This window comes from Agrilus planipennis, unplaced genomic scaffold (assembly GCF_000699045.2).
Source record: "Agrilus planipennis isolate EAB-ADULT unplaced genomic scaffold, Apla_2.0 scaffold68, whole genome shotgun sequence".
NCBI classification, from domain to species: Eukaryota; Metazoa; Arthropoda; class Insecta; order Coleoptera; family Buprestidae; genus Agrilus; species Agrilus planipennis.
Window position 1 is genome coordinate 263,748 of NW_020439033.1, and position 21,540 is coordinate 285,287.

The following is a 21,540-nucleotide window of genomic DNA, read 5'->3' on the forward strand; positions in this document are numbered from 1 at the left end:
TTCTAAGTACTTTTCTACATAGTTATCACTTCTTAAAATCTGGCAAATACCTCCAATCTTCTAATAACTTTACGAGCGCTTTTTTGTTCAAATTACTTTATATATCTTTACAAAGATAATATCGAAACGTACTTATTTGAGATCGAACTGGAAAATCATTAGTACCATGAGATTCTACGTACTTTTCTACATAGTTTTCACTTCTTAAAACCTGGCAAATACCTCCAATCTTCTAATAACTTTACGAGCGCTTTTTTGTTCAAATTACTTTATATATCTTAACAAAGATAATGTCGAAACTTACTTATTTGAGATCGGACTGGAAAACCGTTGATACCATGAGATTCCACGTACTTTTTTTATTTATCTAGATGAAAAGAATGAACCTACTGTATAGAATCTTTACAATAAGGCTAGACTTTCGTTAGGTTGTCAAGCATTATCTAAGTTATCAGGTTATCATATTCTTAGAAACTTTAAACAAGGCAAGTATGAGAAAATACTTCATTGGTAAATACGTACAGTATGTATTATAATAGTAAAATAATATCCAAAATGCCACTACAAATTGATTACTGTGAACACGTGTTTCGCTTAATTCTTAATAATGTGGGCATTATTAACGTGAAACACATTAAGAAGTGGGTGAAACGCAATTGTAAGTTAATTACTTCGTGAAGTGAAGTATATACATCCAAATAATTTAATGAGTAAGGTAATCATCTTTATTAACATGTTCACTGACACAGAAACCTGAAATCCTACAAAGGTATCTTCGTACAAGGATTTTTTGAATCATTACTCCGTTACTATTATAGGGCGATATTTATAAATGGGAAAGGCCACAGAATGCCACAAAATCAATATCACTTTTCACGGTCGGTTGTTAATCAATTATTCAACTATTCGACTCCTGATAACGTGCCGAGACACGTGACCTTGTTGCTTTTTTATTACAACCACGCGTAATCCAACCCCTTCCGATACGTACGAGCTAGATTACGTACGTCCCTTTCACCTTTCGTAACCTCTACACGCAGATAAAACTAAAAAAAAAAAAAAAGAAGCACGCATTGACTGAGCACGGGGATTACCCTGTTTTACGTCCCCCGCCTCCTGCAGGCCGTCTACTCCATATGGTGCCTAAAAGTTATTTTCTCGATCATTTGTTTCCACATATGATTCTGATCGTGAACAAGAGACGTGAGATGACTCAACAATGAAGATACATTCAATTATTTGCTTTCGTTGCGTTCTTTTACAGGTTCCTGTAATCCAACCATAGTAGATACGAACAATCGCTATGTAGCGGTTACAAGTTGAACTAATGAATTTAAACGTTACTGTAACAATTATTTTTTGTTTCACACTGAAAACTAATATCGTTTGCATGTATTTTCAAATTATGTTACTCATAATGGAAAAATCAAATGGTTGAGTGCTACGTCGACGTTGTTTCTTCTTAATGATTGAAGTGCCAACTTTATGAGCTTTTCATACTTGAAGTATACTTAAAAATTAAAAGGAATACTCACCCCTAATTACCACAAATAATTTTACTTGAGCGGACACGTGTTTCGCCCACTTCATACGTGGGCATTACCAACGCGAGACTGGAAGTGGGCGAAACACGTGTCCGCTCAAGTAAAATTATTTGTGGTAATTAGGGGTGAGTATTCCTTTTAATTTTTAAGTATACTTCAAGTATGAAAAGCTCATAAAGTTGGCACTTCAATCATTAAGAAGAAACAACGTCGACGTAGCACTCAACCATTTGATTTTTCCATTATGAGTAACATAATTTGAAAATACATGCAAACGATATTAGTTTTCAGTGTGAAACAAAAAATAATTGTTACAGTAACGTTTAAATTCATTAGTTCAACTTGTAACCGCTACATAGCGATTGTTCGTATCTACTATGGTTGGATTACAGGAACCTGTAAAAGAACGCAACGAAAGCAAATAATTGAATGTATCTTCATTGTTGAGTCATCTCACGTCTCTTGTTCACGATCAGAATCATATGTGGAAACAAATGATCGAGAAAATAACTTTTAGGCACCATATGGAGTAGACGGCCTGCAGGAGGCGGGGGACGTAAAACAGGGTAATCCCCGTGCTCAGTCAATGCGTGCTTCTTTTTTTTTTTTTTTAGTTTTATCTGCGTGTAGAGGTTACGAAAGGTGAAAGGGACGTACGTAATCTAGCTCGTACGTATCGGAAGGGGTTGGATTACGCGTGGTTGTAATAAAAAAGCAACAAGGTCACGTGTCTCGGCACGTTATCAGGAGTCGAATAGTTGAATAATTGATTAACAACCGACCGTGAAAAGTGATATTGATTTTGTGGCATTCTGTGGCCTTTCCCNAAAAACAAAATAAACTATCTAGTCAATAAGACTAAGAGAACTAGATCCTGTGCGGGTTAATTTACTAAGAGTGCTTCGTTTCTTTTCTGATTTTTTGAAGCGTTTCCAAAGTCCGTACCTGACCTCCCAATCTTCGAAAAATAAGTCGAGCTTCAGCCACTGAACATGATGTTCTGCGTACTCGTAAGTGTTACGTAAAGGGGGGTTCAATTGGGGGGCTTCGGCCGCCCTCTTCTCCATTATTGAGTAAAGATAATCGTAAAAAACCTGAAAATAATTTTCATATTTTTTTATCGTAATAATATTCAAAAGGCAACTTTTTTAGTATTGAAGACGTCTCTGAAAATTGACAAAAAAGTATGGTATTAAAATACATAAAAATAAAAACAAAAACTTTGGCAATAAAGGAAAGAAAAAGTAGGGAAGCGCAGGGTCGAGTTACCTTTAACAGAAAGAAGTCACTTCTATGCTTGCGAACGGTTAATTTAGAAATTCGAAAAAGGTTGTTAAAGGTGTCTGTTTGGAGCACGGCGCTGAACGGGTGCGAAACATGGACAGTGGGCGCGGCGGAAAAGAAAAGGTTAAAAGCGTTCGAAATGTGGTGTTACAGGCGGATGATGAGGATACCGTAGATAGAGAAAGTTAGAAATCAAGCGGTATTAGAATGTATAGGAGAACAGAGGAGTCCATGGAAGTCAATAAGAAATAGGCGAGATAGGATGGTAGGATACGTTGTCAAGCATAAAGGTCTAGTTAGAGACATATTATAGGTAGAAACGGAAGTTAGGAGGGATGGAGGTAGACCTAGATTAGATTACTTTTTGCAAATAGTTAAGGATGCGGGCTGTTCTAGTTTTAGGGAAATGCGAAGATTAGCTGAGGATAGAAAAGAGTGGAGGTGCGTGTCCAACCAGTCTTAGTCAAAAATGTTCAGAAATCGAAAGATACTTTTCAAGTTTAAAAAGAATCAAGACCTTCCTTCCTAATGTTGTAAGAGCGTATCACAATTGAATCAATACTTTCCAATCAAAAATATTGACTGCAGCAAGCTATTCAATGTAGGATAATTTCGTATCTGAAGATGACACCTGAAACACGTTTTAGGTGTTTTTTAAGGATTTTGTTTGGAATTTTGGATTTTATTGCATTTTTAGATAATTTTTCAGTAGGTTTTCGTAATTTCTACGATTTGATTGACAGTTTTTATAGTGGACTCTAATCCTTTCGACTGTGTGCAACAGTGACAAAATTATCAAAATTTTCTGTCACCTTCACTCCACTGTCTTGCAAAGTACCACGACGATTTGAAACACTAATAATGACCTTATTCTGATTTAAGTCGATTGAAATTAACGACCTGTTCGACCTAGCCAAGGAACATGGTTGCTACCTATACCACCGTGCCAGTTTCTTTTTTCCGTAAATAAGTTGGAAAACGGTCACCGGCATTTAGCAACTGTCAAAGCAAATTATAACTTGGACGATTTAGATGCCTTTAATCATCACTTAATTGTCCATTAACAGTTATGGCTTCCTGTTAGGGTGCGTTTTTGCATCGATCGGATTTATCGTTTTTACAGGAAATGCTAATCTTTACGTACAATTAAATAAATTTTAGATATTTAGATGTCTTGCTTTTTTTTCATTCTTCATATTTGTCACACAATTATAAAAAAAAAACAAACCCAAAAACAATTTTTAATTACTCAATAATTTTACCAATCACCGATTAGTTCGATGTAAGAATTTTACTGTCTTAAGTGATAAGCAGGGTCGTGACACCTAAGAAAAAATAGGGAAAGAGCGAATATAAAAAAAATAGGAGACGAAAAATTAGAAGAAGTGGCTGATTTTAGATACCTAGGAAGTCAGATAAGTCAGGATAGAAGGAGTAGTAAGGATATAAGGCAGAGGATAGCGCAGGGTCGTGTCGCCTTCAATAAAAAGAAGTCACTTCTATGCTCGCGAACGCTTAATTTATAAATTCGAAAAAGGTTGTTAAAGGTGTATGTTTGGAGCACGGCGTTGTAAGGGTACGAAACATGGACAGTGGGCGCGGCGGAAAAGAAAAGGTTAGAAGCGTTCGAAATGTGGTGTTATAGGCGGATGATGAGGATATCGTGGGTAGAAAATATTAGAAATGAAGAGGTATTAGAAAGAATAGGAGAACAGAAGACTCTATGGAAATCAATAAGAAATAGGCGAGATAGGTTGATAGGACACCTTCTCAGGCATGAAGGTCTAGTTCAGGGACATATTAGAGACAGAAAGGGAGTTAGGAGGGGTAGTTGTAGACCTAGATTAGATTATTGTTCGCTAATAGTTAAGGATGTGGGATGTTCTAGTTTTAGGGAAAAGCGAAGTTTAGCTCAGGATAGGAAAGAGTGGAGGTGCGTGTCCAACCAGTCTTAGGACTGACGACCATATGATGATGATGAAGTGATAAGCAAAAAGACCAAGGCTATAACTTAGATCAAGACTAGAAGCATTTGAGCAAGACCAAAGGTTAAGACTGAGGCCAAGACTAGAACCATTTGAACAAGACTAAGAACAAGACCAACTACAAGACTGGAATAGTCTGATCTTGGTCTTCTTTTGCTCATCACTACTGTCTTATAGTGCGAAATTTTGACTAATGATTTTTGGCATCCAGCATTGCAAAGGGCAGTAATTTAAACAGAAAAGGCAATCAAAACTTACATCTGCTGAATTCACCCAGCACACCAACGATAATATAGAGATTACAGTTGCATGTATTTGATTTGTATAGCTCATGTCCAAATCGACTCCAGAAATAGCATATTCTTGGCAAGCCATCGCCAAACAAACCACCGTCGCCGCTGTAGAACCAGCGGGGACTTCGACAATGAGAATGCATATTGATCTGTATACGTTTTCTAAATTCAATCTAAAGAAAAATGCTTCAAAACTATTGAATCTTGCGAAAGAGCAAAATCTCTCAGGCAAAACCAAGGCTTAATATACATAAGATCAAGCCTTATTTAGAATCGAAATGAAGACTTGATAGGTAAGAATATGGTTCGATATGCAATACAGAGGCTGGACACACAAAATTAAGCCTTATTGTACACTTGTAAAGTCCTAGTAAACAGAACAGTACTTGAAAATCAAACTTAAGGTTTTAAAGGCGATAAAAAGTTTCGACAGTAGTAACTAAGGCTCATGTGGGATGCAATGTACTAGATAGTAAGACCAAGGTTGGAAAATCAATAGAAACGAGTGACAAATAAGACCGATAGGCATGACAAGCATATTGTAAAGATGAAATCATTTTGTAACAAAGATGAAATCCTAAGAATGGTAAATAAGACTACGCCTGGACACGCAGGACACCAATGTTTGGCACCTAGTAAAATGTTGACGTGGATTTGGAAAACAAGATCAAAATGCTTAAAAGACAGTCCAATAATTAGTCGAACAAAGTCAAAAGTCCGGCCAGATAAGTATATTTTTGTAAACCATTACAAAGCCTGATAAGCCACAACATCAGGCGTGAACGAAATCAAGTTTTATAAAACGTTTTAAAGGCTTAAACCACAAACAAGCCCATGCCTTGACAGGCGACATAAAGACTCACAACTCACAAAAATCTAGTGAACAACACCAAGTGTCACAAAAGGTCGACAAACTAGGCTTAGGCTTGTCAGGCAATGTAAAAAGAGGACGAAATACAAGAAAGGTTGATATATGAAGTCCATGACGTTTGAAAATCAAACTCTAGACAGTAAGGGTAATAAAATGATTCGACGGTAAAAGTTGAAGCTCGATATGTGACGTAATTACATGATAGACAGGACCAAGGCTTGAAAATCAATAGAAATGATTGGAAAATAAGACTGAGGTTTAACAGATACAACCAGGGCAACATAAGGGTGAGATCACTACGTAGCATGGGTTAACAGAGCGGGAAATTAGTTTAAGTCAAACGGGGCTAAGTTCTAATTAAACGTTAACATGGAAAACAAGATCGAAGGGCTTAAAAAGGACTACAGCGACTTGAAAAACCAGGCCAAGACCTGCCAGAAATGATACAATGCATTTGGTAAACTATTACAAGGCCTGATAAACGACAACCTCAGGCGGTAAACAAGGCCATGTTTTATAGATCGTTTCAAAGACTTGATAAAGAAGCCCAAGGTTTGACAGGCAGTACGAAGACTCTACAGTCACAACTACTACTCAATGCACGCTGCAAAAGTCTCGTAAACAGCACCAAACGACACAAGAAGTTTACAAACTGGGCTAAGCCTTAACAGGCATTGTTAAGAGAGACCGAAATACAAGAAACCTTGACATACGATATCGATATTAAAAATTTATGTTTTAATGGTAATAAAAATATTCGACAGTAAGAGCTGATGCTAAGTATGTAATTTAATTGACTGATGGACAAGACCAAAGCTTGAAAATCGATAGAAAGGATTGACAAATAAGACTGAGGTTTAACAGATACTATCAGGATTTGATAAGGGTGAAATCATTACGTAGCGTGGGTTAACAGAGTGGTTAATTATATCAAGTCTGGACATGCAGACGGGACTAAGTCCTAATCAAATATTGACATGAAAAACAAGATCAAAAGGCTTAAAAAGGAGTACAAGGACTTTAAAAACGAGACTAAGACCTGCCAGAAAATAATAGTACCTGATACAAATGCTTTTGGGAAACTATTACAAGGCCTGATAAGCGACAACCTCAGGCGGTAAACAAGACCATCTTTGTTAGATCGTTTCAAAGACTTCATAAACAAGCCCAAGATTTGACAGGCAGTACAAAGACTCTACAGTCACAACTACTACTCAATGCACGCTGTAAAAGTCTCATAAACAAGACTAAATGACACAAGAAGTTTACAAACTGGGCTAAGCCTTGACAGGCATTGTTAAGAGAGACCGAAATACACGAAACCTTGACATACGAAATCGATATTAAAAATTTATGTTTTAATGGTAATAAAAATATTCGACAGTAAGAGCTGATGCTAAGTATGTAATTTAATTGACTGATGGACAAGACCAAAGCTTGAAAATCGATAGAAAGGATTGACAAATAAGACTGAGGTTTAACAGATACTATCAGGATTTGATAAGGGTGAAATCATTACGTAGCGTGGGTTAACAGAGTGGTTAATTATATCAAGTCTGGACATGCAGACGGGACTAAGTCCTAATCAAATATTGACATGAAAAACAAGATCAAAAGGCTTAAAAAGGAGTACAAGGACTTTAAAAACGAGACTAAGACCTGCCAGAAAATAATAGTACCTGATACAAATGCTTTTGGGAAACTATTACAAGGCCTGATAAGCGACAACCTCAGGCGGTAAACAAGACCATCTTTGTTAGATCGTTTCAAAGACTTCATAAACAAGCCCAAGATTTGACAGGCAGTACAAAGACTCTACAGTCACAACTACTACTCAATGCACGCTGTAAAAGTCTCATAAACAAGACTAAATGACACAAGAAGTTTACAAACTGGGCTAAGCCTTGACAGGCATTGTTAAGAGAGACCGAAATACACGAAACCTTGACATACGAAATCGATATTAAAAATTTATGTTTTAATGGTAATAAAAATATTCGACAGTAGGAGCTGATGCTAAGTATGTAATATAATTGACTGATAGACAAGACTAGGGCTTGAAATTCGATAGAAATGATTGACAAATAAGACTGAGGTTTGACAGAGATGACCAGGATTTGATAATGAAGAAGTACAGGTTAACAGACAAAACTTAAGAGTGCTAAGCAAGACCAAATCTGAGTACGCAGACGGTACTAAGATTTGGCACACCGAATCAAATGTTGACATGGAAAATAAGACCAAAGGGCTTAAAAAGAAGTACAAAGACTTGATAATGGAGACACGAGACCAAGGTCTGCCAAAAAAGAACAGCATCAGGTGGTCAATGATACGAAGCCTTACAAGACGTTTCAAAGATTTGACAACCAATCCCATGACTTGACAGACGGTACCATGATTTGACCAAAGCAACTAAACCTTGATAAAAAAATGTGGGAATTGAAAAGCAATATTAAAATAGAACAACCAATACAATGAAGGTTTGACTAACAAAATGAAAACTAGGCAAACCATCACAAAGATTAATGAAAAAGAGCACAAATTGACAAATAATATCAAGTCCTAATAGACAGCACAAATCCTTAAGGCTTGAAATTCGTATGTGGGACTTGATAAGGTGCCAAACGAATTCAAATTTTGGATTAAGTTAAATGTGAAGCTTAAGGAAGAACATCGAAGGACTAGTTATGAAACAATATCAACATTTACCTGTACGAGCCATGATTTTTAACAGCTCTCATGAAAGTATCGTGAATTGTCTCTCTAAACCTCCTAATAAAATACGCGTCACAGGATTTGCATTCTTTTACTTCGATGTCGTACTTAATATCCCTAAAGAATATCCTGTAAAACAACATAAATTAATTGATAAATATTACATCGACTACGCCTAAAATATTGTTCGTTTACTTTGGAGTATCAAAGTAACTCCTGTTTTTGCCTCTGTCCATCAAACATTGGAAAATTCGATTTCCTAAAAGACTGTAAGATCTGGTTTCCGACGCGATCAACTTAAAAACCAACAGCAGTACATCCTCGACCAGGGTTTCGTAATAAAAGGTAATTGAATGAGCTTTAGCAGCGTGTTCAATTAAATTACCGAATTCCAGAACTAATTCGTGACGAAGATTGTTCGCCATCAGCCATTTTATCAGTTCGCTTAGCTAAAACAAAACGAAATATCGAAAGTATTACTTGAAATCACATAAGATCGAAACGCTAATTGCTTTCGATAAATTACTAATTAAAAACTTAATCCGTTTTTAAATTAAATAAAAAGTACCTACACTAGAATTTGGTTATAACAGGCATCGGTTACAACGACAACTCTGATGTAACGTCAGCTTTTAATAGTATCGCCAGTTCACTATTCAAACCAACGCTGAAAATATCGGTAAACTTCCGTCAATAAAGACACTCCGTTATTACATCAGAATATCGCATAGAGTGATGTTACGTTATAACCGAGTTCTACCGTATTTCTCATTTATTACTTCATTGATTTCATTATTTATTATCATCATCATCATCATAAGGCCGTCAGTCCTAAGACTGGTTGGACACGTACCTCTACTCTTTCCTATCCTGAGCTAAACTTCGCATTTCCCTAAAACTAGAACATCCTACATCCTTAACTATTTGCGAACAGTAATCTAATCTAGGTCTACATCTACCCCTCCTAACTCCTGTTTCTGCCTCTAATATGTCTCTGACTAGACCTACATGCCTAAAAAGGAGTCCTACCAACCTATCTCGCCTATTTTTTATTGACTTCCATAGAGTCCTCTGTTCTCCTACTCTTTCCAATACCTCTTCATTTCTAACCTTTTCTACCCACGAAATCCTCATCATCCGCCTATAACATCACATTTCGAACGCTTTTAACCTTTTCTTTTCCGCCGCGCCCACTGTCCATGTTTCGCACCCGTACAACGCCGTGCTCCAAACATACACCTTTAACAATCTTTTTCGAATTTCTAAATTAACCGTTCGCGAGCATAGAAGTGACTTCTTTTTATTAAAGGCGACACGACCCTGCGCTATCCTCTGCTTTATATCCCTACAACTCCTTCCAGCCTGACTTTCTAGGTATCTAAAATCAGCCACTTCTAATTTTTCGTCTCCCTATCTTTATATTCGCTCTTTCCCTATTTTTTCTTCCCTTGCAAACCAGTATTTTAGTTTTACTTTTATTTATTTTCATACACAGTACTGATCTGTCAGTGCCGCTTCCATTTTATCTAAAGCTATCTCTAACTCCTCCTAGATGCTAATGCTGCTATATCATCTGCAAATCTAAGCATACTAATCTTTTGCCCTTGCACATCTATCCCTACAGTTGTACTGTCTTTAATGATGAATTATTTATTAATGTTTTTTTTTTCGTAGAGATAATTGTAGTAGTCTCAAGTTGATCTTTCTCACTCTCTCTCCCTCTCTTTGGAGAAGTAATAAAAGTTCTTATCGTAGAAACAAATGGATGGTAGACAAGTGGCTGTAATTCTTTCACAATTTGACCATGACCTGGTGACTACTGACGTTGTGATTTAGGTGTTTTATATCCGGTGCCTCTTTACTATTTTTATACTTTCCAGACACTTATTCAAATGTGCACTTACATCTTCTAAATTGGTAACACCACATACGACACAGAGCCGACCTTAGCGTTCATGGCAGCCCTGGGTGATTTTTAGTTACCCTGATCTTACAAAGTACGTACTCATTTGCTTCACAATGAAATAGTAATTAACAAAACTGATCTTGATCTTGCAGTCTTGATCTTGGGAAAATGCAAGATCAATACCAAGACGGTCTTTATACTAGCAAGATTAAGACTAGAACTATTCGAACAAGACCAAGATCAAGATCGAATACCAAGATTTGTATGAGCTTTGCTCATCATTACAATGTAAGCGTTTAGAACTGATAAAAATACCTTGGAAATAGTTACGTCTTACAGGTAGGGGAGACCGGGGATAGTTGACTATAGGGGTAGGTAGCCTAAATACCGAAAACTCTTCGACAGTGTATGTCATCTGATCATAACCAAGCATTTCATTTCGCGTCCCGCTCAGTTGTCTGAAGCGTCACATCGCGGTCGTGCGTTGTTTTCGAACACTGACATGTTTTTCATATTTCAATCACATAAGTAATATTTTGATATATTGTATTTTTTGATCTGATGCCTACTCGTTTTATGTAAATCATTTTTCTATTAGTCCTAGCGTTTAATGAGGGCACATTTATCATATTTCATATCTTATTTTTCAAGTCAACGGCAGTGTTTAGGCTAGCCATGCGATCAAAATTAAAAATGGCGTCTGGGGTTGGTAGACCAATTTTTTTCGGGGCTGGTTGAATAATTATTCAACCAACCCCAATGAAATATGTAGTTGAAAACACCACATAAATTAACTTTTTATTGGACTTTTAAATCGTTACGTGGCCAAATTAAAAGAAAAATTAGAACAGAATCCGAAATTGACGAGAGCAGAATTAACCCTGGACACAGTGGAATATATAAAAAATTGACAAATTTTTACTAATCTAGAAGAGGAAACTTTAGCCAGTTTATTTTTTAACAAAAGGTTTAATTATTTGCTCCTTCTCATGATTTGACTCTTACTGGTACATGAGTCAACTTACCCCGGGTATATGGTCTACCTACCCCGGGCCAGGGGTAGATTGACTAAGATTTAATATTTTATAAAATGCATTAAATCATCACTATTATACTAAACTAAGAACTAAACATTACATATTTTTATTAGGTTAATAGATTTTCTATCAATTTACATGCTTTTCTTGTCTATATACATTAAAACAAAAAAAATATGAACTATTCAGTAAAAAACTAGTCAACCATCCCCGGTCTCCCCTAACTATCACCCCCATATTTCCCGTACGTACAATCTTTTATAATCCCCCGCACCGTCACTGATCCCTACTTACTATTTTCATATGTTCAGTGCTGCTAATTCGTTCCAAAACGACTTTCACGAACGATTCCAGGCATTCTTTCATTGGTGCATACAAATAATTTTCTTCGTTTTCTGGATTGAGACTGATGAGATAAATGTTCAGAATTCTTTCTATGAGATCGTCACTTAACTCTAGCCATATATGGTTTTTTATTGTGTACGTCAGTGTTGATAAGATTTGATCAGCATAAACAACTGCATTTGGTAATAACGACAAGCAATTGTCTAAAATATAAACATTTATTGTTAGGGGTTTCCCATCAGTTATAGGACGAAAGAGAATCCAGCCGGGATTACATGGGGATGTAGCGTATTTTTTTTTAAATTAGAATTATCATTAGAAGTTAATAAACATTTTTTAAATTGAACCCATGGGCGCCCGCAGAGTTTTTTTTTCAGGGGGCAGGGAAAAATTAAACGGGTAATATTTTGTTGCAGAATTTGTACCTAATATTATTTGAAGACCCTTCTCATATTGTTCGCTGGTATCGAAAAGGCTTTTCAGAGTCTCGGATGTAATATATTCATCATACCATACTTGACCTTCGGTAAGAAATGTCAACGCTGATTCTATAACAATGTGACGATGCATTTCTAAAAATTGTAAAACTTTTTCAAAAATCGTGGTCGCCCTTTTTGCTTGTCTCCTAAAATTGCCTTTGTTTTCTCACTTGGTTGCTTTAAATATTGGTATTCCAAAAATATTTTACGAAAAGTACATCATCAGATTCTTCGTAAAATTCTAAGACATTCTTTCCTTTGCGGTTTTTCTCTCTGACGTAGAATTACCAAATAATTAGAGATTGAAAGTTATAATTATCAACCCATCAGAGGAGGCTTTCCTCGCTGCAAGTAGAAGTAGTTAGCAGATGTTTCAATCGTTGGCCATGATTCGCCTGTTTCTCCATGCAACAAATCTAACGCACTCTGATTGGCTGATTGTTATCTCAATCTTTATTTGTTAATTACTAACTTATTATACACCGGATTGGAAAAATTAAAAGGAAAAAATGTCTTAAAATTTTCCATAGTATTTAATGATGCCTATAACTTTTCTGTAGCATCACAGAAATAGTTTTTATTTGGAAAAATCGACATAAATGCAAAGTACCTTCTGATCCATGGTGTGATTCCGCGTTTAAAAGAGGACCTAATATAAAAATGATGAAGACAACTCACGGCACACCAAACAAGAGGTTTAATGTGTTGAATTGTCAAATCGTTAACACGAGCCCTTTGCAAAAATTCTTGTATCAATTCCAAACCTGTAAAAATTCATTTCTGTCTTTTTGCTTACAACAATTGCAATTAGAAAAGGTTTTACTTTGATATTTACCAAAAATAGAGAAAGTCATCGTATGTGGGTGGTAATGTTTAAGTTTATCAAGGTTTGTGTGTATCACTCACCAGTAAATTGTTAACAAAATGGTTGGAAATTTCACTTTTAGATTAATTAAAAATTGTGGAAAAAGATTAGACAGAAAGATTAAAATAGGTGCTACGGTTATTAAAATGCTATCGGACTTTATTATTAAGAAGTTTAGAAGATATAAGCGAATCATCTAATAACAACTTTTTAATTAAAATACTGTATTCGACGTAAACAATTGCAAAAACGTGAGCGGGTTTAAATGTCAATACTCGGGTGTATGGTTGATTGCATACATGACATGTTATAACCATAGAAGTTAATGTTGGACGTGTACAATTTGTTGCATATATGTGCATAGGTTTTAATGGTATTATAGAAATATACCTCAATAATTTTTTTCTTTTTTTTTTTACCTTGTAAACGAAGTAAATGAAGTCTGTAAGCATCCCTCACATGCGAGAGACAAAGCCTTTGTAATCTCTGCAAACGTAACTCCATCTCTCCCGAAGTATATTTGGGGGGATTTTTACACACAAGACATAACAACCTTTTCGATTTTTTCAACTTTAATTTGCCTATATCCTTTTGTATTAGAACACTGGATGTACTGAAAACTTACAACACATATTCATAAAAAGTCTACGAAAGGTATTTTTGAAATGTTAACACGAAATATATCTTCAGAAAAGTGTATACAACCTTGTGGTAGGGAAAATATTCGGTTCAATTTCTTATTAAAAATATATGCCATTTTTGTCAAATCAATTAACAAAAATTCCCGATCTAAAAAAGCGCTCGTGCATTTTCGAGCCCAAAAAAATATTTTCGGTTCTTTAATACATAATATCTATGCAAAAAAAATTGTATAGAATCTCATGGTGCAAACAGATTTTCGATAAAGCATCATTAAAAAGAATTACACCACTTTCGTTAAACATATTCATAAAAATTCCTGTGTTAAAAGAACGCTCCTAACTTTTCGACTACTAGAAAAGTTATTTTTGAAATGTTTACACGATATATATCTTCAGAAAAGTGTGTAGAAACTTGTGGTATTGTATGATGTTCAATTTAATTTCTTATTGAAATAATTTGTGGTTTTTGTCAAATGAATTACCAAAAATTCGCTCGTACATTTTCGACAACACAAAAAACATTTTCATTTCTTTAATACGTGGTATGTATGCAAAAGAAGGTGTAGAATCTCATGGTGCAAACAGATTTTCGATCTGTTATCATTAAAAGGAAAATATTCATAAAAATTCCCGCGTTAAAAAAGCGCTCCTAGAATTTAGACTAGTAAATAAGGTATTTTTGAAATTTTAACACAAGATATCTTCAGAAAGATGTGTAGAACGTTGTGGTAGGGAAGATGTTCGGTTCAATTTATTATTAAAAATATATGCCATTTTTGTCAAATCAATTAACAAAAATTNTAAAAGTGTGTAGGACCTTGTTGTATTGGTTGATGTTCAGTTTAATTTCTTGTTGAAATAATTTGTGGATTTTGTCAAATGAATTACCAAAAGTTCCTGATCTAAAAAAGCGCTCGTACATTTTCGACCACACAAAAAACATTTTCATTTTTTTAATACGTGATATGCATGCAAAAAAAAGGTATAGAATCTCATGGAGCAAACAGATTTTCGATCTGGTATCATTAAAAGGAAAATATTCATAAAAATTCCCGCGCTGAAAAAACGCTCCTAGAATTTGGACTAGTAAATGAGGTATTTTTGAAATTTTAACACAAGATATATCTTCAGAAAGATGTGTAGAACGTTGTGATACATGCAGATGTTCGACTCAACTTCTTATTGAAAAAATATAGCGTTTTTGTCAAATTAATTAACAAAAATTTCCGATCTATAAAAGCGCTCGTTTATTATCGACCACAAAAAGAAATATTTTTGGTACTTAGTACACGGTATGTATCCAAAAAACTGTGTAGAATCTCGTGGTGTAAACAGATTTTCAGTAAAGCATCATTAAAAGGAATTAAACCACTTTCATGAAACATATTCACAATAATTCCTGTGCTAAAAGAACGCTCCTAAAATTTCGACTATTAGAAAAGTTATTTTTGAAATGTTAACACGAAATATATCTTCATAAAAGTGTGTAGGACCTTGTGGTATTGGTTGATGTTCAGTTTAATTTCTTGTTGAAATAATTTGTGGATTTTGTCAAATGAATTACCAAAAGTTCCTGATCTAAAAAAGCGCTCGTACATTTTCGACCACACAAAAAACATTTTCATTTTTTTAATACGTGATATGCATGCAAAAAAAAGGTATAGAATCTCATGGAGCAAACAGATTTTCGATCTGTTATCATTAAAAGGAAAATATTCATAAAAATTCCCGCGTTAAAAAAGCGCTCCTAGAATTTGGACTAGTAAATAAGGTATTTTTGAAATTTTAACACAAGATATATCTTCAGAAAGATGTGTAGAACGTTGTGATACATGCAGATGTTCGACTCAACTTCTTATTGAAAAAATATAGCGTTTTTGTCAAATTAATTAACAAAAATTTCCGATCTATAAAAGCGCTCGTTTNTCGACCACACAAAAAACATTTTCATTTTTTTAATACGTGATATGCATGCAAAAAAAAGGTATAGAATCTCATGGAGCAAACAGATTTTCGATCTGGTATCATTAAAAGGAAAATATTCATAAAAATTCCCGCGCTGAAAAAACGCTCCTAGAATTTGGACTAGTAAATGAGGTATTTTTGAAATTTTAACACAAGATATATCTTCAGAAAGATGTGTAGAACGTTGTGATACATGCAGATGTTCGACTCAACTTCTTATTGAAAAAATATAGCGTTTTTGTCAAATTAATTAACAAAAATTTCCGATCTATAAAAGCGCTCGTTTATTATCGACCACAAAAAGAAATATTTTTGGTACTTAGTACACGGTATGTATCCAAAAAACTGTGTAGAACCTCAAAGTGCAAGCAGATTTTCAATCTCGCATTTTTCCGATATTTTATAAGAAAAATAGAGCGTTTTTTTAAATTCATTTATAAAAATTCGTGATCTAAAAAAGCGTTCAAATGTTAACTCACTATCAATTGTAGACGTAACCGGGATTGATGGTCTTTTTTGTAATATTTTTGATTCAGAATCATCAGGTGGCAGCTCGCTTTGTAAAAAATGGGTCATTATGTTGCTCAAAATTATTACGTATTATCACTTCTAAAACCCCTTTTTTGTGGAGTTATATTTTTATTTGCTTTTTGACATACGTCTATCAACTTAATTCAGATGATTGTCTTATTAAAAATAATTTATTTTGCTTGGTTACTTGTTTTATTCTGAAATTTTATTTCATGGACGGTTTTCCGGTTGTTTTTTTTTATGTATTCAAGAAAAGCCTATTTAATGTTTAATAAACGGTAGATACATAAGTATATTGTAAAATAATAGGAAAATTCATTCTTGTAGCATTTTTTTTTGAAAAACTTGGTTGTCGCGTTATCTATATTCGGGTGAAGTAAACTACAGCTCATATAGATTATCAATGTTAATAAGGGAAATCTGTAACGTTAAGCTGACCAGAAGCTGACATAACTGATGTGGGTTTAAAAATGAAACTGGTAGATGAGATAATAAATGCGAATTTATAGGATTATTTATTGTTATTTTTTCTGTTAATATCGTTTATTCAAGTCTATGAGAAACAATTTTGAAAATCCTGCTTCTACTTTCAAATAGTACCCTGAACAAACTTTACTTCTTTACAAGTACATGCTAGTATAGTAAACACTAGATTGCTGTTAACCCTCGACTTTACCATTATTATTCATATATTCATTTTATGTAGGTCATTATATGTCTTCGTGCACAAGAACTGATAACAATATTTGCAAAAATATGCTGAAAAGTATAAAAAACAGGTATTTTTTTTAAAGAAAAGTCAATTTTCATAGCTTTCTCATACCCTTTAATAATATTGAACAAAAATCTTATAAACGTTTTAATTTTTGTATTTACAGCTAATTAATTTTTTTATATAATTACATACTAGCGAAGAAATACCACATCGCATTCAATTTTTAACATATCATCATTCTATCCTTCTTAAACAAAACTTGAATAATAACATAAAAGAGTAGATAAGACACAAGTATTTGACGAATTGTTTAGTACTTCTGTTGAATGTAACATTATTTGTTGATGACTATCTGGGTTTTCTTTACATATAAAAGTTTAAAAAAGTACTTTTACACATACCAAATCGACAACAAAACCTAAATTGAATCTTAAACGTATCTAAACATAATTTTTCAGGTGTAAAAACACACTAGTTAGTAAATTCACCACTATTAGAGTTATGATAACATCGTTTATGATTTTTTTCTGTAAATATGAGACTCACAAGAGAAGCGTCGCCTCCGGCAATCACAACAACTATATTTTATTAAAACACTTTGGCAAAGTCTTTTTTGCCAACATATCATATAGTATATTTGCTGAAGTACTTTTGTCAGTCTCGGGAGTCCCAGAAGATTGGAATTTATCACTGCTTTCTGCATTATTAGTATCAGAATGTTTTAGTATAGGATTATCTGATATTTTGGGAGATTGATCCCCTAACAAAGATGCTTTTGTAGGACCACTATCATTTTTAGGAGAAGATGAATGTTTTTCCTTTCTGCTATCCAATCCACTTGGTAATGATCCAGTTTTTAAACAAGTACTCTCTGGCGTTTCAAGGGATAACATCTTTGCACTTTGGGCAATTATATTGTTGGAAGATGAAGCAGTCTCTCTGTTGGTTGATGATAAATTTCTTTCAGCAGGTAATGACACAATTTCTATGTTGTTTTCTTCAACGTCTGCTAACTGCTTCAGCAAGTCATTATCATTTGCAGTGTCACTGTTTACTGTAGATGATGATGATTTACTTTTAGGTTCATTCAAAAAAGATGACACCTTAGTAGATTCTTGTTCTGACGAGTGGGGATTCCCTGAAACGTCTTTCTCTGGAGGCTTTTCTTGAATAATCTCTATGTGATTGAGTTGGGCATTTATAAGGTGTGTTATGTTCGTTGGTGCAGGTCTTTCATTACCAAGTATTATCATCATTATATCGTCTAGTTTTAGAGGTTTATTTATCTCCTTCACAGAGTCATCAACACTGTCTGTATCTGAACTAATATCCACAGTAAAATCATCTCTCTTGTCACTTTTATCGTAACCAATAATTACAGAACCCTTTGATGCTGAAACTTTGTTAGATTCTTCTTTAATGTTTTTGCTGTTATCATTTGTGCCTTGTTCATCGATCCCTGCAAGGACTTCATTGAACGATATTTTCTTATTCAGTTGTTCTTCGACCTCTGAATCATCGCTTACGACAATAATATCACTTGTCAAATTGACACAGGAGGAACTTTTTCGAAGTTCCTTTTTACTTTGTTCTGTGAACTTGTTCACCAGACACGGCGCAGTAGTGTTCTGATTATTGTCTTTCGCAATGTCGTTAGCTTTTAAAATAATATCGTTACTGAATATATTTGCTCCCTCAGTAATTTGATCTCGCTCTTCTTCCTCTATGAATAATGGATCTTCTTGCGGACTGGGAGGGGTTTGTTGTTTGCTTGGAGATAATTTTATAAACGGTTTTGTATTACTGTCTTCTCCGACTTCAACTTTAATTTCCTTTTCTAACGGTTCCTCCTTGATGGTAATGCCATCATCTTCAAATTCGATCTTCACCAGACACTTGCTTACTTCGGTAATATCTTCTTCACACGCATCCTGTGACTTATTTTTCTTGTTCCAAATGTCGTTTAACATATTTTCTAGATCATGACCCGCAGACTTTAACCTCCTTTCCGCTATGGCCCTCGTATTGTTTTTCTTCCTTTTACTGTTTCTCAATTTCTTCCTGCTTCTGCCCCTATTTTGGTTCCAGCTGTCGTCGGTATCTGTACTTGTCGAAGTCACTAAATCACTTTCCTTGAAATCTGAATCTGTAAATGTGTCATCGCTTTCTGATTCCTCAACATCATTCTCTGTTCTGAAACATAAACAAATAAAATTAATTACTGCATACTATTAGTTGAATCGTTAAAGCTTTTAAGTATTAACCATGGGAATTTATGATTATTTTTGATGTACAAAAATTTTAAAATCTCATGTAATAATAGTGAAAACTAAAAATATAATCAGAGCAAGTACCTCGTTGTTTGTATTACTCTTGGATTCACTTCTAGAATCTTTTTGGTAGCAGTCGATGTTGTTTGGAAAGCTGTATGATCAGTCCCTTGTAGCTTTGATCTGCCTCTACCGCGCCTTTTACCATTTGGAGATCTCGCAGTACTAGTTTCTTTATCGTTTTCGTCTCCATCAACAGGAATTTCAAATAATTGTGACTTTCCACCAAGTTTTCTTCCACGTCTGGCTACATTTCGCAACGATGGCGCTTGTCTCGGCGAATCGCTGGTACCTACAGCACATGACCATGTGCGTCCCCTTCTTGCCACGTTTCGAACCCCTTTTGTACTACCCATATGAGGGTTAGATATTTCATCCGTGAGATTATCGAAATCTGTTGACGTAATGAGGCTTTCTGTTGAAGAACGTCTACTCCATTCTGCTGAAGAGGAGTCTGTATCATCGTGTCGCCAAGCATAGGACCGACCTCTTGCTCTATGCCATCTGCCCAATCCTCTACGTCCTCTGTAACCACGGCCGCCACCCCTTGCGGCTACTCGACTGTCTCTTCTCAAACCGCTCTCTTTAATTCTGCAAAATATGTAAAAATTGTTCCATTGGTATGATGTTTTCATTTGTCGTTACAGAGGGGTAGATGTACACACGTGATATATTAAAAGTTGAGTATAAGTTGAAAAAAGCTTGACGTATTTTATAGACGTCATAAAGAAAAATGCGTATTGTATTTACCTAGTCATTTCATCGAGTAAATTTATCTTCTTTACAAAAACTCGTGGAGATGTTGTCAACTGGTTGAAAGCCAATTTGATTGGTAGTTCAAGCCTTTGAATCTAAAACAATATTTTCATATAAATATAAAGACAAAACAATTAAAGTATGGCAAATTAACTAACTTCTTTAATAATACTTTCGATTTGATCGTTTATATTTGTTGGAAGGACATGATCCTTATTCATATCATTTTTAATAGGTGATGATTGGACGTCCTTTTTCAGTCTTTGGAACAATACAATTTTCAAAACTATCGCTGCATGTTGAATAATCTCCAAATGGAAACTTGAAAGATTGCTTTTCTGTACCTGTATAATAGTAAAGCCTTTTTTACTAATTCCAAGTATAAAAAAGTAAATTAACTCTTACTATGTATTTATTATTTATAAATGTTGCCAAATCTTCTAAACTTATGTCAAAATCGATTGGAAATACGAACTTTAATAGAGAAAGCACTTCCAGAATATTGTTTTGGGGCGGTTTACTTAACAGAAGTAATTTTTGAGATGCCTAGAATTAATTAAATTAAGCACTAAAAATATGTACAAAAATTAGGCCGTATATGTGGAACGCACATAACGAAACCACTAACAACAACTTATGAAATGAATACACAAAAAAAAAACATTATCCCTTGGGCTAATACATCTGGGAAAGTACCAAATGTATCGGGATATACATCTATTCGCTTCTATAGCAGAAGGTTTAATTTTTTTAACGATATATGACGGTTTAGCCTAATAAATATGAAAGGTATCTGTTATGCAATTTCCACACTATAGCGAGTCTACTGTAATTTAAAAGTGCGATTTTCAAGAGATCCTTTTTTACCTTAATCTTCATCACATGCTCATTAAACACATTGTTAATGTCTTTAAGTGTTGGTGTATCATCAAAAATGACACAGTGTAATTGCATAATACGAAACATTTTAATTTCTTCTGGAGTGGAAATAAACGTTCCTTGTCTACAAATTTAGAGACTAAAACACATATTCTATACTAAAAATTTCAGCTTTTCTTACGTAGCAAGGATGACGTCATATTTTGATAATTCCCCCTTATACCATTCGTTTCTATACTGACGCCTCTCTTCTTTACTTCCATGATAAAAGAAGACTTTTAATTCTGGCGAAATTCTTCTAAAATCTGATCTCCAGTCGTCTGGTTTAAAAAAAAAAAAACAGAAAATAATTTAATTAAAAATAATTGACAATTATTTGCACATACCCATCGTTCAGAA

General features: G+C 34.5%; 2 protein-coding genes across 3 annotated transcripts in view; both read right to left on the bottom strand.

Moving 5' to 3' along the window:
- Positions 1 to 2,389: 2,389 nt before the first annotated feature.
- Positions 2,390 to 16,588, bottom strand: LOC108732780. Its single transcript, XM_025976619.1, has 9 exons — positions 16,410 to 16,588; positions 13,744 to 13,944; positions 13,070 to 13,223; positions 12,406 to 12,605; positions 11,930 to 12,183; positions 8,888 to 9,141; positions 8,687 to 8,821; positions 5,072 to 5,279; positions 2,390 to 2,638 (listed from the first exon to the last, which is right to left on the bottom strand). Exons 1-9 carry the CDS (start codon positions 16,504 to 16,506, stop codon positions 2,390 to 2,392), a joined length of 1,752 nt encoding a protein of 583 aa, XP_025832404.1. The 5' UTR covers positions 16,507 to 16,588.
- A 676-nt stretch (positions 16,589 to 17,264) lies between these two features.
- LOC108732803 overlaps positions 17,265 to 21,540 on the bottom strand; it is a 14,662-nt gene continuing 10,386 nt past the window's right edge. For both annotated transcript variants that reach the window (XM_018463766.1, XM_018463765.1), the window contains exons 8-14: positions 21,323 to 21,461; positions 21,130 to 21,265; positions 20,668 to 20,808; positions 20,421 to 20,606; positions 20,257 to 20,357; positions 19,531 to 20,097; positions 17,265 to 19,369 (exon numbers count right to left, since the gene is read on the bottom strand). In XM_018463766.1, coding sequence (XP_018319268.1) covers positions 17,755 to 19,369; positions 19,531 to 20,097; positions 20,257 to 20,357; positions 20,421 to 20,606; positions 20,668 to 20,808; positions 21,130 to 21,265; positions 21,323 to 21,461 — 2,885 coding nt within the window. In that variant the 3' untranslated portion in view covers positions 17,265 to 17,754. The remainder of the gene's footprint in view (positions 19,370 to 19,530; positions 20,098 to 20,256; positions 20,358 to 20,420; positions 20,607 to 20,667; positions 20,809 to 21,129; positions 21,266 to 21,322; positions 21,462 to 21,540) is intronic.

Bases quoted from the DNA above. Each gene is read 5' to 3' on its own strand.
- LOC108732780 (XM_025976619.1), bottom strand. From the start codon at position 16,506: ATGACCCATTTTTTACAAAGCGAGCTGCCACCTGATGATTCTGAATCA. The intron at 13,224-13,743 runs GTAAAAAAAAAA...GAATTTTTACAG, and splicing joins TCATTTACTTCGTTTACAAG to GTTTGGAATTGATACAAGAA. The intron at 5,280-8,686 runs GTAAATGTTGAT...ATTTTTCTTTAG, and splicing joins AAAAATCATGGCTCGTACAG to ATTGAATTTAGAAAACGTAT.